This window comes from Platalea leucorodia (genome assembly GCF_965183815.1).
Source record: "Platalea leucorodia genome assembly, chromosome: 7".
NCBI classification, from domain to species: Eukaryota; Metazoa; Chordata; class Aves; order Pelecaniformes; family Threskiornithidae; genus Platalea; species Platalea leucorodia.
Window position 1 is genome coordinate 18589427 of NC_138829.1, and position 15978 is coordinate 18605404.

The following is a 15978-nucleotide window of genomic DNA, read 5'->3' on the forward strand; positions in this document are numbered from 1 at the left end:
AGACACACAAGAAAAACTTGCCATTAAATGTCTGTCATTTGCCCTCAACTAGTGCACTAAAAGTGGTTTTAAATTGTCACACATTTATCTCCCCCTGGAAACAGAAACCATCCAAGTGAGATCACACTCAAGATTAAGTTTACCGCTCAGCATCTACAGGGACAGGAGTGAGTCCAGAGACACCTGGGGGGCGGGGAACAACCCAAAACCAACCCAAAACAAATAAAACCCCACAAGCATATGAAAAGTGGCTACAGAAATAAGCTACATGCTAGCTGGTTAGTAAGTTTTTCCACTACATAAATATATACATCCGTGCATATACACACACACACACATTCACTGGACACTGCACCTATATGTTATGTGAATACCATATGCGTAAAGCAAGTAAGAAATTTTTTCTTAAACCTTTCCTCATTTTCATTTCCTTTTAGACCAACGCAAGAATAGGATATTTAAGGCTGGTAAATTTCCTGGTCTTTGAGGGCATAGGACATTGGAGTAAAGACACATTTTAAATCAAAATGTATGCACTATCAACGCATCTATCATACTACAACAGTTGCACATTTTCTATGCATCCAGGCAGAAAGTAAATCTGACTAAAAGGCTGGGGGGAATATTTGCAAATAACATAACACAGTTATTGTCTGTATTACCTCAATGAGACCATGGTCTTTCTGTGCTAGGTACTGTACGAACGCATAATAAGAGAACCTGCAGGTCATGCTGTGATTACCTATTTAGACTGTTCATGAAACAAGGGGTTACAGTGAAATTATTAATACCACCTCCTTAAAAGTGGGGTCTAAGGTGTTTATCCCTGGTACAAAATGGAATTTTGATCTAGGGAAGATCATGAGCACATTGTTTAAAAGAAAGACACACTATCACATTGTTTAAAGAGAATTTACATCTGCACAAAATGACCTATTCCACCAGCAACAAAAGTATGTTTAGATCAGCATTTATTACACAAAGTTTATGATCTTATATATTAAGGTGTCTCTAAGGATTAAGGAAAAAAAGGATACATCAGTCCAGCATATTGAGAATGATGCATTTAACTAAGCACTGCATTTGTTAAATAAAATTGATGGAAATCAATGCTTCCTATAGGGTCTTTACTACAAATGTACAAGAAATAGCTTTTTCTATCCTTTTGGAAAATTACTTTGAAGGGTCAGTCCTGTCTTCCCTAGTCAGTGAGAACACTATCATTGATTTTTGTAGAAAAAGGAACAGGCTCTTGTACTCTCTATGGTATGTTAACAAAGCTGTCTAAGACTTCTGTAGTTTCTCTATAATGCATCACATCCTACATGAGTCCCCAAGGTTATAACTAACAGTGTAAAATATACACAGACTTAACGACTTTTGATCCTGACTCAGAACTCAGTTACACACATGCTGCTGGGAAACATACTTTATTTCACTGTAAAGGACTGATTCTTTCTCTCTCACTGCAAGGACAGAAAGCATTCTAATTCCAAAGTAAAAAGGCAGCACAGCTCAGAAAGAAATGCTAACCCCTCCCTTTCCCTCAGCCCACAATTCATCTTTACCTACTGAGAACAATGGGAGGAGCACACTAGAACCAAATCCCCAGCTATTTAAAATCAACGTAGCTCATGAACTGTCCACGGTTGACAAACCACTGGACAGAAAACCCCCCCGACTCTTTCAAGGCAGCTCACTAACTAGTGTCAGAAGACTAATGGAAATACATTCCAATACATTTCTAATTCACAGCAAGTAGTTTAAGTTTTACAGTTCTCTGTACTGTATACAGGGATTACTTGAAAATAATCGCAACAGAAAGCAGTCCAGATCAGTTGCTTTAACAGCCTAACATAACCCAGTGGAGTCACATGGTTAGAAACATCGCACCACCCAGTCACCCCAGCTTGTAACTGCTCTGGAAACGTTACTCAGAGTTCTGGAGGACGTGGAGTCATGGGAACATTTTGAAACAAGAGGCAAGCCATTGGAGCCGCGAAGCTATAAATCAGACTGGCTGGGCAGATGGCACTGCAAGCTAGCGAGCTGATGGCAGATGGAATTGAGAGCTTGGATAAGGCAAAAATTTGGTTGCAAACTAATGAGATCTGTTAAGATGCTAGAGACAACTACTCTCCCTTTCTGATCACTCTGCTTTAAGCAAGGGTCAGATCAACCCTCCTCCCACGGAAATTTACCCAGGAGAAGTCTTCAGAGCCATAAAGAAAAGGTAGTTTGGTTTCCCTCAAAGAGGGATACCCACAGCTGCCATCCAGAGAGTTACTCAGTACGAAATAAGCATAAGATTCATAATTCAAAAATCCCAGGCTCTCATGAAATTTCTGAAGTCCAGAGCCTTCTACATACAATCTATAAGCCCTCCAGTCTGGCTCCAGGACAATATAAAGACTCTTATCTTTTCATGGCAGAGGAGCTTCCAACAAAGGGGAAGTTTCAAACCAGGAAGGATCTTTAATGGAAAAATGCTACACAACACGTTAACTTTGGTGAGGATTTGGTCTGAGTCCAGACTACAACTGAGGTTGGCTTGGTGCTCACAAATGCTCCACCTCCTTCCTGCAGCTGACCTACCGTTCCTTTGCTGCTGTTACGGGATAGGTAGTATCTATAACTCCCTATGACTGCAGAATAGTTACTATCAGAAAAAATGTGTAGCGCCTCTTAAGATATTCATGAATATCAGTCCCTCTAACCTCCAAATGTTAGAAAAACCTTTCTCCTCTAGTTTTATATATATATATACACACACACACATATATATACATTTTCCTCTCCTTTGTCAGAGCCTCAGGGTTCTTTTTTAAAGCAGCATTGCCAAGACTTCAAAGTTTTTTCTGTTCTGATAAAATGGCCCCAGAAGCACTAATAATGTTGCCAGTAGAACACAATACAAAATGATCTACTTCAGTAAATGAGACAATCTCAGACAGTGTAGGCTATGTGAGCTTCTAGCAGATAGCAGCCCCCACAAGCTTCTAACATTACTTCTAGAAGCTTATGGAGTTTTTCTCCCAAGACATATCACCAAGGGTGAGCCTTTCTTACCACTGTCATGAACTGCAAGGATCTCATGGTCTTAATAAACTTCTATAGCTGCAATTTCTGACAACTGGGTTGTTTTTTTTTATTTGCATGTAAGCAAAAAAGGGGGGTGAAGTGGTAAATAAATTAACTTTGTTGAGAGCCTTTGGGAAAAGGGAAGTAAAGCTGCAGACTTGTGTGGGAAGCTAATAAAGAAGGAGCACAGCAATAGCACTGCAATGACACAAAGGATTAACAGGCTCTCAGCAAGAACTTGCATTTCCCAAGGTATTATGAAGTTCTTGTATCCTAAACACACATAGAAAAACATCCGCATAACATAAGAAAACTGCTAGATACCATATACACACTCATGCATTTGTAGGGCCCCTAGTGCTTAAGGCAAATACAGAAATGACGTAGGTAAGAATAAGTACTTCTCATAAAGGAGCCTACAGAGAGCACTGTATTCATACAACATACATACATATTAACTATCTATTCTTAAGATTAAAAAAAAAAAAAGACCAGAAATAAAGTCCAGCCATTTAAAGTGTTTGACAGCATATTCCTGAGATTTTCATTACATTGGGATAAGCACATGACTGAAAGCTTGCATATTCCAACTGAAAATCCACACTCTTTCACCAATTTTCTATGCAATCTTGACCAAGTCTCCTCACCTTTCCTGGGACTGCCTTCTCCAGATGTAGTCATGGGGTGACACAAGCTACATTCCTGTGGAGATGAGCTATGCTACTTGCTCCTTTTTGATAGGTTTTAGGTCATTGTACCTTCTTCTCATTACAGGGCAAATCTCAATCTCAGGCTACCAGACAAGAATTAAAAAAAAAAAAAAAAAAAAAAAAAAAACCAACCGCCAAAAAAAACAATCTACAGAAGTTGTTACTGAGCAATAACAATCATGGGTTCTTACAGACCCATTCCTGTCCAACAAACATCAGTGGCAGATATTTTCAGATGCTCCCTTTATTTGCAGCTATCTTACATCTAGCCACTCGCATCTAAATCCCCCTTCAGCTGCAGAAGAGACACAGAGATAAGCTGCACAAAACTGCAGAATAACAGGAAGTGACTAAAAAATGCTACATTGCAATCCTGTGACATATTTGATCTGTAAATCTGCGTTCTAACAGAAGAAACACCTTTAAAAAGAAAGGCTAATTCCAGCACTGTGACTAGAAATCATGAGTCTAATGCAAGTCTCATGACATTTTTCTTAAAACCTCAGCATCCTGGGGCATATTTGGGCCTCTCTTGTGTCCAGCTCTTATGGTTACAGAGAAAAATGCACCTCAATGACCTGAATTTCAGAAAGCATATCAAAATGACCCGACTGTATTTATTTATTCTAATTGTTCTTAAACTAATCTTAGAATTTTAGAGGAATGGAGGGAGCTGAGCTATTTGTTCTAAACATCTGGAGAAGTCAGCACTGCTCCTGGTATTCCAATTTACACCTAAGCATACAATTTCCCTTGGCAGTTTTATCATATCATTGTAAAAAAGTTCTCATTCATACTATGCAAGAACTTTGATGGGCATCTTTCTGATCCACCTTCTACGATTTTGTGGCCTTTGTTGGCTTGGCTCCAAGCTTGCTGCCAAGTACATGTTCAGACATGATCACATTGATGCATCCACGTATGTGGAGAAAAATGAAAGAAGAGTGGGAAAGAATAGTATTTTCTGACTATTCATCAAGAATAATTCCATGTTTCCAAAAGGTCATTTTTGTCTTCTTTCTTGTCTGTGAACAACTTTGACAGACAAATCAACAGCATCATAAGGTTACAGATACAGACAACAGCAAACTAACCCACAAAGTTCTTAACAGAAGCACAGAGAAGCTCTTTGACATCAATACGATACAGTTAAAGCTTTTGGACTCACATACTTCATGCAGTGTTCTTCTGCTCCTCTGTCAGAAGTGCATAAGCACAGTAGTGATCCTCAATCTATACAAGAGGTGCCTCAGCATTACAACAAACGTGTAACTAAGGAGGGGGGGAGTACTGCCCCAAACTCTTTTAGTGCCTGGGGCTGACAATATCCTAGAACTCATGCTGTCACTGTTTGCAAGAAGGCACAGACTCTGCTGTCATCAAAGAGTTGATCAGAGAGTCATATTTAAAAAAAAAAAAAAAAAAAAAATCTGAACTTTAAATTAATTTGGCTAGTGCCATTGGCAAAACGTCTCGTCTCCCACACACTGTAAACCGCAGTGAGGCAAGGAAATACACACTAGAAAGACAGATGGGAAGATGAAAGCATTGTGGACTAACACTGATATTAAAATGCGTCATCTATCCCTGCCCTCAATCAATTATCACCTGGCCAGGACAGATATCCTGAAGTAAAATGGATTCCAGGGTTTCCATATTACTTACCTCATCATCCCCCTCCACACAATATAAATTCCTACTCTGAATACATAGTTTATCATTAAACTAGCAAAACATGATTAAATGCATAATGGTAATGAACACAAATTACTGTGCTCAGATGGTACCTCAAACACTGCACGTTTAGCTACCCATAGTTTCAACAAGAGTACACCTCTCACTACCAGTGAAATATACACAGCATCGGCTAGGTAGGAATAATCACCAAAAGAAACAAAATTAGAGAAATCAAATTGTCAGCACAAGTCTCATAATGACCCCAAAACATTCTTATATCTGAACATTTACTTTTGATAGGTAAAGTCATGCCATTATATAGCACAATAAGCCTTATTTCCACACAAAACAGTCCTGGTTTTGTTTGTTTTGTTTTTTTTTTTTTTTTTTAAATTTGACACTTTTATGTTTACCCTAACGTATCACTGCAGCTTGGTCATGACAGCAGTACGCAACAATCTCAAGAGTTTATAAGACGTGGCAAAGTTTTCCCATCTTACCTGGCTCTGTACAGTTCTTCTCTTCATACGTCCCGTTAGGTGATGCCATCAACCTTCTATTCCTCCATATTTCTGACAAAATGCGTCTGTCTGCAATAGTTGATTCTTGGCCTATATTAAATAGAAAGAGGTTATGTCACTAATTTTTTCCTGCATCATCTTAACTGGACTATACGCCCCCACTAGCGAGGAGCATGGACAGACCATCAGTATGTGAATGCAGCAAAATCAAGGTGTGACTGGGGCACATGCCAACATACGTGTGCTAGGTGCTCCTAGCTACAAAGGGTGCAACTAGCTATGAAGGTGCAGTATCAGTGCCGTTAGCATGTTCTGGCTACCAGAATACCTGGCTGTGACCCACAACAGGAAAATATTCTGCAGCAAGCAAATGGTGAAGCCTGCACCTGTGAAACTCAACACTTAGCAGTTCCTATAGATGAAACCAGCCCAGCTAGGCTGACATGAGCAACAATCACACTTCCATTTAGTCATCTGCACTTGCACATATTACATTACTGATTTCTCAAAAAATAAAAACGCATATGGACATGTTCCAGTTACATTTTGGTTTATTCTGAGTCTAGGGGCTGATCTTTTCAGTGTTGCGTATACTTGATAATATCGATCCCTGCATAACCTGTCAAAGAAAATGGAAAATAACCACACTGTGAATCCCCACAAGCCTTAAAAAAACCAAACTTCTTTAGAAGTCAATGTAGCTTTTGCCTAAACTCATATTCCAGAAGCATTCTCAATGGAACTTGCTGAATGGAGTACAAAAGGAGCACTTGTGATAATGCACGGTATGCAATTATAATAATCAAAGGAAGAATAGAACCTCTTAATTAAATCACTTCCATCTCAACCTTATCCATTTCAAATGAACATATTATAATAACAAAAACTCTTCCATGGCTGATCTTAGAGTTTATACTCAGTCATCATGTAATGCTTGTACTTTGTTACAGTGACTCTAGCAAAAAAATCTAGCTTGGAAGTTAGTTTGCCTAGAGTATTTGCTAAAATATTCTGACGCCACAATTATAAAAAACATAAAGAACAGAAGGTGAGTGTTTACAGATGCAATATACTGTAAATTAGCCAGCTGAAGAAAAAAAACCTACCTGATGCAGCATACCATCAAAAATTAGGTTATAAGGGATTTATATGATAAGCTAGGAGATTAAAAACTTTCACCAGTCATGACATTTTTCATGTAAACCTAAAAAAGTTCTGGGAAACTGTTATTTGCAACCAAAAAACCCCTCATGCTATGTAAACATAATCATACCCCAGTTACTTGCTTTCACAAATCAGTAAATTTATGAAAATAAATAGCTGGCCCAAGAGCTGAAAAAAAAAAAAAAGGCATAGGCATGACAAACAGCTCTAAATAAAAAAGAAAGCAACAGTATACTCTAAAACTACAATTAAAAAAAAGATTAAAGTTCTAAGATAAGCAATATGCTAATATGGTCTAAGATACTGAATTCTTACATGGATGGCTTGTTGCCATTCTAGATATATCTCAAAGAACCCAAGTAATAATTTGAGCACAAGAGCATTAGAAAGTATGACAAGTTCCACCAGATTTTTCTTCCCTAAAGCACACATTTTAACTTCAGCTTTAAATTAAGCAGATGACCCATCCTAATTCTGCTGAAATCTGATTTTCTTATATGAAACGTGGACTTAGGATCTGGGCTTAGTTTCATTTTGTTCTTAAATCCTCAAGGACTGTTGGCAGTCCTACCTAGAGACCCATGTGCTGTCCCAGGAACCTCAGACTTCGTATCTGAGTGATGCAAAACATATTGCAGGAAGAGGGCCTGAAGCTGCACGCTTACAGTCCAAACTGTGCCAGCTGGCGGGAAAAAAAAACAAATAGGAATGATGTAGTTAATTATAAATGCATCAGTTTACCAACATGGCACTTGCACAAAGGATCTCTATAAAATATGAGATTAGGACTATTCCTGGCCTAAAATACATAATTTTCTGTCAAATCCACACTGTAATTGTGGGGAGTTGGAGGGAGAAGATGGAGAAAAGAAGCAGTTGTAGCCGATGGAGGTTTACAACCTAGGGATAAAAATGAGAGGTGGCCCGAAGTTGCAGAGGGGACCACCAGCGGCGGGAGAGGATTCAGCTCCGACGCAGCGGCGGGGGGACGCCGCTTCAGGGCCGTCCTCCGGCACGCAGCCGCCCCGAGGCTCCCCTGCGCCCCCCGCCCCGAAGCCCGCCGAGGGGCACGGCGGGCCCTCGCCAGGGCGGGCGGGCTGCCGGGAAGCCCTCGGGCACCAGGCGCTAGCCACGCCGCTGCCTCCTCTCCCCGGGGCCGCGGCCAGGCACCTGCCCGGCGCGGGGGCTTTCCCGAGGAACCCGCGCTGCTCCCCCGCCTCCCCCGCCGGGGTATTTCCACTCAGAAACTCAAAACGGGAACAGCCGCGGGCGCTTGACCCCGCCAACCCCCAGCTGCCCCCGCGGCGGCAGCCCCCGGGCCGCTCCGGCCGCCCTCCCGGCCCTGCCGGGGTCCGCCGGTCCCGCCGCCGCAGCCACTCACCCAGTCTGGAGAGCAGGCTGGACATGCACCAGACGAAGAAGAGGATGGCGCAGATGAAGCCCAGCTGCTGCAGCAGCATCTCCCGCCTCTTGCGAACTTTCCTCAGCATGAGCAGCATGGTCTTGGGGGGGGCGAGCGGCGTCTCGTCCAGCTCCATCGGGGCGGGCGCCGAGGGGGCGGCCAGCAGGTCGGTCGGAAAGCGGGGATCACTCCCGGCGGCTTCCCGCAGACGGCTCCATGTCGGGCGGGCTGCAGCGCGGAGAGAAGCCGATGCCCAAGGCCTCAGGTCGGCAGCGGCGAAGCAGAGAGGCAGGTGGAGGCGGGCGGGGGCGCGGGGAAGACGGCGGCGGCGGCGGCGGCAGACCGGAGAGGCGGAGGGCGAGGCGTCGCTCTCAGGGGCCGGGCTGAGCCCCGCGCCCCGCACGCACCATGGCCGGCGGCGGACGAAGCGGCGCGGCGGCGCCCCGCGCTCCTGTGGCAGCGGCCGCCCCACAGGGCTGCGAGTCAGCACCGAGGGACGGCGGCATCCACGCGGCTCCCTGCCCGCCCCGGCCAAGTTTGAAGTTGATCCCTTTCCTCCCTCCCTCCCGCCGCCGCCAGCCGTCGGCGGCAGGTGAGCGCCACAGCCGCCGCCGCGGGAGTAGCTGGCCCCTGCGCTCTCGGCGCGGCGCCGAGCGGCCACTCAGCCCCGGCGGGCGGCCGCTGCCCTGAGCGCCCGGCCCGGCCCCCTTCTCCCCGCCCCTCTCCCGCAACTTTCTGGGTGCTCCTCCGGCACCCATGGCAACGCGCCTCCCCTCCCCCACCTCTGGGGGGCGCGGAATTAACGGGCTAAATTAATCCGCTCCCCTAACGGCGCAGGAATTACCCGCCCTCGGTCCGGCCGTGCGAGGCGGGAGCAGGCAGCGGCGAGGGCTGCGGCGGCGAGGTGCGGGCCGGGGCAGGGCCGGCGCTGCCTGAGGTGCGGGAGCCGTTGGGCCGGCGGGAGGAGGGGGCCCGGTTCCCGCTGCCGGGGGGGCGAGGGCGGCGGGCAGGGGCCGGGGGCGGCGGTGAGAGGCGGGCCGGGGGCGGATGGCACCGGGTTCTCCCAGCTGGCTCTAGGAGATGCGTTTCCAGATGGACTTCATGGGGGGAAACGGCACTTCTCAGATCCCCGCTGTACGTAGTTTGCCCTGTAACGAACGTGTGGTGTTTAGGATGACGAAGTGAATGACCTATTTTGTGAAACAGCGGTTAGTTCCAGACTGTCCCAAAGCAGATTTTTTTTTTTAACTAAAATTTGTTATGTACGTTAATTGGGTGGTTACTGTTAGCCAACGAGAACAGTTCTGGGAACTTCCTACAGCAGCACAGGCATCGGTTCTGTATTCCTTCCAGGTATCCAGAAATGCTGCGCGTGTCAGGGAGCACGTGTGGACAAAACGGGATTAACTCATCTGATCTTCTTTTCCATACAGCATTTGGTTTACAATGGAAGGCCTTTCAGGTGATTCCCTCTGGATCTCTGTCCTTGTACTTCAGAACATATAATGCTTCATATCTGGCATTGTTTCTTATGGTGTTATAATTATAATACAAATATCTTAGCCTACAAAAGCAAGTCTTCACAAATAAAATATCGCTAATCCTCTGTGTTTTCTCATCTTTGTGCAAATGTGGTTTTTTCTTACGTTTATGAATTTTATCTGCTATAGTGAGATGCAGCAGCACAGCGCTCAGGATGCTCTGGTACGCACCGCGTGTGAAATGGGTCTGGATTCATGCTGAAGGCTGCCCGGTTGTCTCAAGTGCAAAAGGGATTACTCAAGCTGGAGAACCAAAGAGAAGCAGTTGTGTTAACCTTGTTGCTTGCTTGCATGCACGTAGCTACAGAAATTTGTGTGCCTTAACTGTTGAACCTCCAGGGGCACCTAGGCTCTGATGGGCCTTTGACTTTCTGATTTACATTAAAGCAGAAAAACAACTGCATGTTAGAAGAATGGCACTACGACACGCCCCAGTCTCCTCGCTTTCATTCCCTTTATAGCTGCTGAGAGAGGAAAAGTAACTCTGAGAGCTCTTGCCTACTATGAAAAAGGTAGTAGAGAAGATTACAAGTCAGCTTATGCCCCTTTATTTCTCTCCATGGCCACGTAGGAAATCTCACAGTTGAACCCAGAATGATGAAAGCCATCCCTGACCAAAAGAACTTAGAAGCTGATTAGGCGCAGAGGCATGGAAAGCTGGATAAAGGCAACTGAAGCTCTTTAGGTCAGGACCGTTGTTTATAGTGGACTGATTTTTTTGTTGAAGACCTTTAAGCTCCAGTGAAGTTGTTGGTTGGCCATGTCAGTAGAGATGCCACTGCATAGTTAGATGTACTGCATACCCTGTCAGCTGTCATAATGCCTGAGAGCTAATTCTTCATGTGGCTTTTTATCACCTCTTTTCTGGGACTAAAGCCTCCCCTTCCACTCAAAGTGGCAATGTGAACATCAGTCTGCCATCCCCTTGTTCTGTGCTTAATAAGAGATGGAGTGCTGACAAGACTGTAGTTTTCTGTATGAAGATTTTATCTAGCGATAGGATGGCGACACTAGAAGGGACTGCAGAGATTTGTTGTTTTTTCAGTATCCACTTGCCCTAAGTTTATAATCTTCTTCACTGATAAGGCAGACCAGGGCCATGGCTTCAGAGAGGCTGTCCTGATGGTTGGGTCTCTCCCCACAGCTGATGGAGGTTGCTTGTGATTTTTATATTTACCAGGTTTATTCTCTTACTTGCTCTTTACACTGAAGACATTTTCAAAGCCATGGCACTCCTGATCTGAAGAGTTACTGATATTAAGACATGCACTGACAAGTTTGTCTGGAATTGAGGTAAACTTGGGTCTAGAGATGAGGCTGTGATTCACAGATATTCCATATTTGTGTCTGTAGGTTGTTTACACAAAGACCATGGAATTGAAGCATTGTTAGAGGTCCTGAGTTTCACATGTGAGGGATTTTCATTAATTCTGTCGAGTCCTATGAACATCACATGGAGCACATGGCTAGTTACAGGAATGCAAGTATAATACTGCCTTTTTTGACATACCGTTTTTTCCTTTTTCTGGCTGTTAAAAAGTTGTCTGGTTTAGAGGTATCAGTTAGTGACTGTAGAAACCCTGGGGCCATCCCTGTGAGGAACTGAAAGCAAGAAACAAAAACCAAAAAAGTGAAGAGATCTTTTCTGAATCCTTTACAGAAAAGAAATCTGCTACCCATGAAAGCAGTTCTCAGGGTGATTGCGTGTGTCTCTCGCTCTGTGTGTACACAAATGAGGCAGATCAAAGTTCAGACAGTACTAATCTCCTAATCATACAAGCTTCTGATTAGCATTTTTAATCAGTCTGGTGATCACAAGGCAGCCTCAAAATTGTTCTTGAATGCTGAACTTTCAGAACAGAATTCAAAATCACTTTTATTTTGGTGTTTCCTGTGAAAATATGTCAGGTAACTATTTGTGTAGGATGTCTCAAAGGGAAGTGGTACGCTGCAGAACTCAGCTCCAGTTACCTCTCCGCGCCAGCAGGCAGGACCTACGCCTGGAGGGTCTGAGTACATTCAAGCCACTCACGTGGAGGTTGTTACTGGAATGATGTCCCGACACTTTCCTCTGATTTGAGACATCCATGCTGTGTATGAGAGAGTGGTGATACGATGTCGGAGGCAAAAAAGAAGCAAATGCTTTCTGCATAAAGTGGCATTAGAGAAATTTACATTCATTTTTTAAATCTTAAATTATTGCTAACTCTTACTGCAACCAGAACAACTATATAAAAATTCAATGGGGCCTTTCCATTAATAGACTTGAAAAAAAAAAGAAAAAAAAAAGAATAAGACACACATGGTTTTCTGAGTGATGCCTTCACAGTGAGTGGTTTCGTGATACTCCAGATGTTCTCTGCTTCCATGATAATCAGAACAAAATATTTTCCGCACTAGAACTAGGAATTCTTGTGAAAGAATTACATTTTGGAAATTAGAGGTATATAGGAAATATCATCAAAACAAAGTGTAGAGGAAGAAAATACTAAATAGCATTTGTTGTCTTAAACTAAGCCAGACGCAAGAAACAATCTTTCTTCCTTGTTACTGCACTTATCATTGCAATCATTTAACTTTTGTGTATGTCCCACGCTAAAATGTCTTGCTAGAAGCACAGACTAATGCTAGCTCCATCTAGCATTGCCAAATTTGTTTTTCATCTCAAGCACAATTAGTATCTTGAACTGAGTAACAGCCAAAAGACTTTGAATTAGGGAAGCGTCTCACAGGAGATCCATGAAAGCAGCTCATCTGAGAAGAAAATATTGACGTAGCTGAGAGTCAAAGGAGAAGCATAATGTTTGGATTAATTCTCTATGGTACCTCCTAAAAGGAGCAGGAAAAGCAGCAGTAGCAGCACAGCACGGTAACTGGAAACTGAGACCCTGTTAGTTGGCCATGAAGACTGTTCCAGCACAGAAGAGCTGAGAGCGCATCAGCTGAGAAGCCCGGAGGATTAGGAGGTTTGTGACAGACACCCAACCAGCCCTAGGAGCCTGTTCAAGTCCAGCTTTTCCAACTGATATAACCAGCATCACAGTATCAATCCCCCTGTCTGCAAGGTCAAGAGATAGTATCAAAGAAAAGCCAACAATGTTCCCTCAAAAAAGACCAGAACATCTCCCATAAGCCAGAAAAACTCAACTGAGAGGAAAGGCATTGGTGAGGGAGGAGACTGGGATCCTGCTTTTGCTATTTGGTCAAGGTCATTCATATGAGGGAGCCATGGAGGGAACCTTAGCTTGGTGCTGTCCATAATCACCTGCCTGTCAAGAAGGGGCAATCCTATGCTTTAGGATCCCATCCCTGGGAAAGGATATGACTTGGCAATATAAGCTTGCGGAAAGCAAGTATTAGCACATCAATATTTAAATGTTGAACTGTAACTCGGACTACCATATGTCCTTAGGTATATACCCAGCTGGCTCTTTAAGCATTGGTGAAAGGTGCTTTGCTGAACCACATTTGAAATTTAGAAAGCAGATCCATTGTTGGCATCAGCACTGAGGGTTCCGCCAGAGTCTCTGCAGTGGGTAAACCCTGAATTGGGACCACTGGATTTACAGAGAAACTCCAACTGTAGGACCCATCAGAGGACTCATCCTTGTACTGAGATCCTCAATGCCTTTCTATGCATTCTCAGATTTTTATCTCCCATCCATTTTCCAGTTCTAATGGAGAGCTGCCAGCTGTATTATTATATTGTACTTTTGCATGCTTCAAAGGCAGAAGTTTTCCTTAATACAAAGTTATTTTTGTAGTTTAACTCAGACCTTTGTCTTGCTTCCAAGGCTATAAATAACTCAACCCTGAACCAGAATTTAAATGCTATGAAGGAGTCAGTCTCACAGTGTAATATGGAACCACATATTCCTTTAACTTACCCAACTCCTCCCTTGTGTTTTATATCGTGCAGTCTTCCTACTGCTGATTTCTCTTTAATAATCTTGGGTAATGCTACTTTCTATTTCTGATGAGCATCTGTGGTTACACCCCACATTCAACACTTTTAGCTAGCACCCACACACTCACCCAGACCCTACTTGGGAGCTTAACAATAGTCACTTCACAATAATGGGATTCTCCCACAGTACGCAGGAATGCTACAAGCAAGAGTTCCTCATATCCTACATGCCATAAACAACCTCACATAAGCCCAGGAAGGAGGTCAGGCTGCTACATATAGTCTTCCTGCTATACAACAAGAATAAAAGGTACCAACCAGATCTAGGCTCTTGATATGATCTACTTTAAGCTACAAGAAAATAAGATCAGTTGACTCCTGATGTCACACATGTGCTGTTAACACATTTTAATTTAGGTGCATTGCCTCTATTCATTTCTCTGAGCCCACCAAAATGTCTTCTTGCAGGACAGAATGAGAGACATTACGCGTATCAGTAGGATTCAATGTGTTCTTCTTCTGCCCGTAAGCTTTCCGTCAATATCTACCTAAAAAAGGGAGTTTGTTAGAAAAACCTCAATATTTGTCTCCTTAAATCAGTATTGTCTAAGCCCTCCAAATTCATCACAGCATCTATGTTTAACGCTCACTAGATTTCTCAGGGATATAGGCATCTGCTTAAATGCTTGCCGGATTTGCATGCACATGCATAAAGCCATACTGAAATGGGGGTTAAATTACGGGGACTCTGTTCCACAGCATATCCTCCCCTACACTCATACCATTTCTGTCTTTCTCAGTTTGTCAAGCTTGCTATCTCCGCTGAATCCCAGCCTCAATTGATTTTACTGGTTTTGCATTTTGCCAGTGATTTTCTGTTCCTCTCTGTCCTCACAGTCACTTTCTCTTCTGCCTGCTTCTCTGCTTCCCCTGTTCTTTCCCTCTGTTTGCTCCACATGACTTTGTTCCTGACCTCTTGATCTTTTAGGCCCAGTGTAAATTTTTCATTTGTTCCACACTCTGTAAACAGAATTCCTTCCTCCTCTTCAAATCTCCCCTTAAATCTACACGTGGGTTTGAGCTTCGCATTGACTCTAAGCCCTCTTCCCAGAGGTTTGGGGAAATTTGACTGTGCTTACCCATAACTGTGAGGAATGAGGTTAGCTGACATCACGCTAAACATGAGGGATTCTGGCTGATGAAAGCTCTGCAGGGGTACCGCAGCACTCTCTTCCATCACTATACACCACCTTTGTTTGCTCTCCATAATCTCGTTCCTCTCCCAGATAAAGAAACTAAATTCAGTTCTGTAAAATGCTCTCCATTTGTTTTCTTTCTGGAAAGTTTTTGTATGTCTGTGAAATAAGTGAAATTCAAAACAGCTACTGAGGAGACATCTTCACACATCTCAATCAACCACACTTTTGTTCAGCTTTCATAACTCCTGGGATCTGTTTCCAAAACCCTTTGCTAGTCCCTCAGAATGAGAAGGATCATTAACTAAGCAAAAATTGATTCATTAGACTGAGAAAAATTTTCAACAACCATGTGGTGTTAGCCCAAACCACAGACTGCTGTGATCTTATGAATACACAGGAGGAAGCTGTGGCGAATTCTCACACAGAAAAAGCCTTAGATGATGTCAGTGCTTGAAAGCCTGGAGGCCGAAGAGGTTCAGTGAAACTCCTGTTGGGGTAGCAGAGAGAGATTGAACAGGGCAGCTCCTTCCCCTCATTAGATTAGTCCATCAAAATCATTAAGAAAAGAAGAACAAGCCTTCATCCTTAGTGACTGTGGAAAAAACAAACTGCAGACTCCAAAAGCTAAGTAAGTAAGTGCAGGAATGTATGTCCTGGCAACTGATGTCCTTGAAACAACAATATTGAAAAGGTGAGAACTGTCTTTATTCAGAGACTCGTAGAACATATGCTTGAAGGAACCCAGAGAGGTCATCCTGTTCATTCCCTTTTTCTAA

The 15978-nt window shown here is 43.6% G+C and overlaps 1 protein-coding gene across 1 annotated transcript in view; it reads right to left on the minus strand.

Moving 5' to 3' along the window:
* SLC24A4 (solute carrier family 24 member 4) overlaps window positions 1–8935 on the minus strand; it is a 96395-nt gene extending 87460 nt beyond the window's left edge. The window contains exons 1-2 of the mRNA XM_082318677.1: window positions 8535–8935; window positions 5969–6079 (exon numbers count right to left, since the gene is read on the minus strand). Coding sequence (XP_082174803.1) covers window positions 5969–6079; window positions 8535–8691 — 268 coding nt within the window. The 5' untranslated portion in view covers window positions 8692–8935. The remainder of the gene's footprint in view (window positions 1–5968; window positions 6080–8534) is intronic.
* Window positions 8936–15978: the final 7043 nt, after the last annotated feature.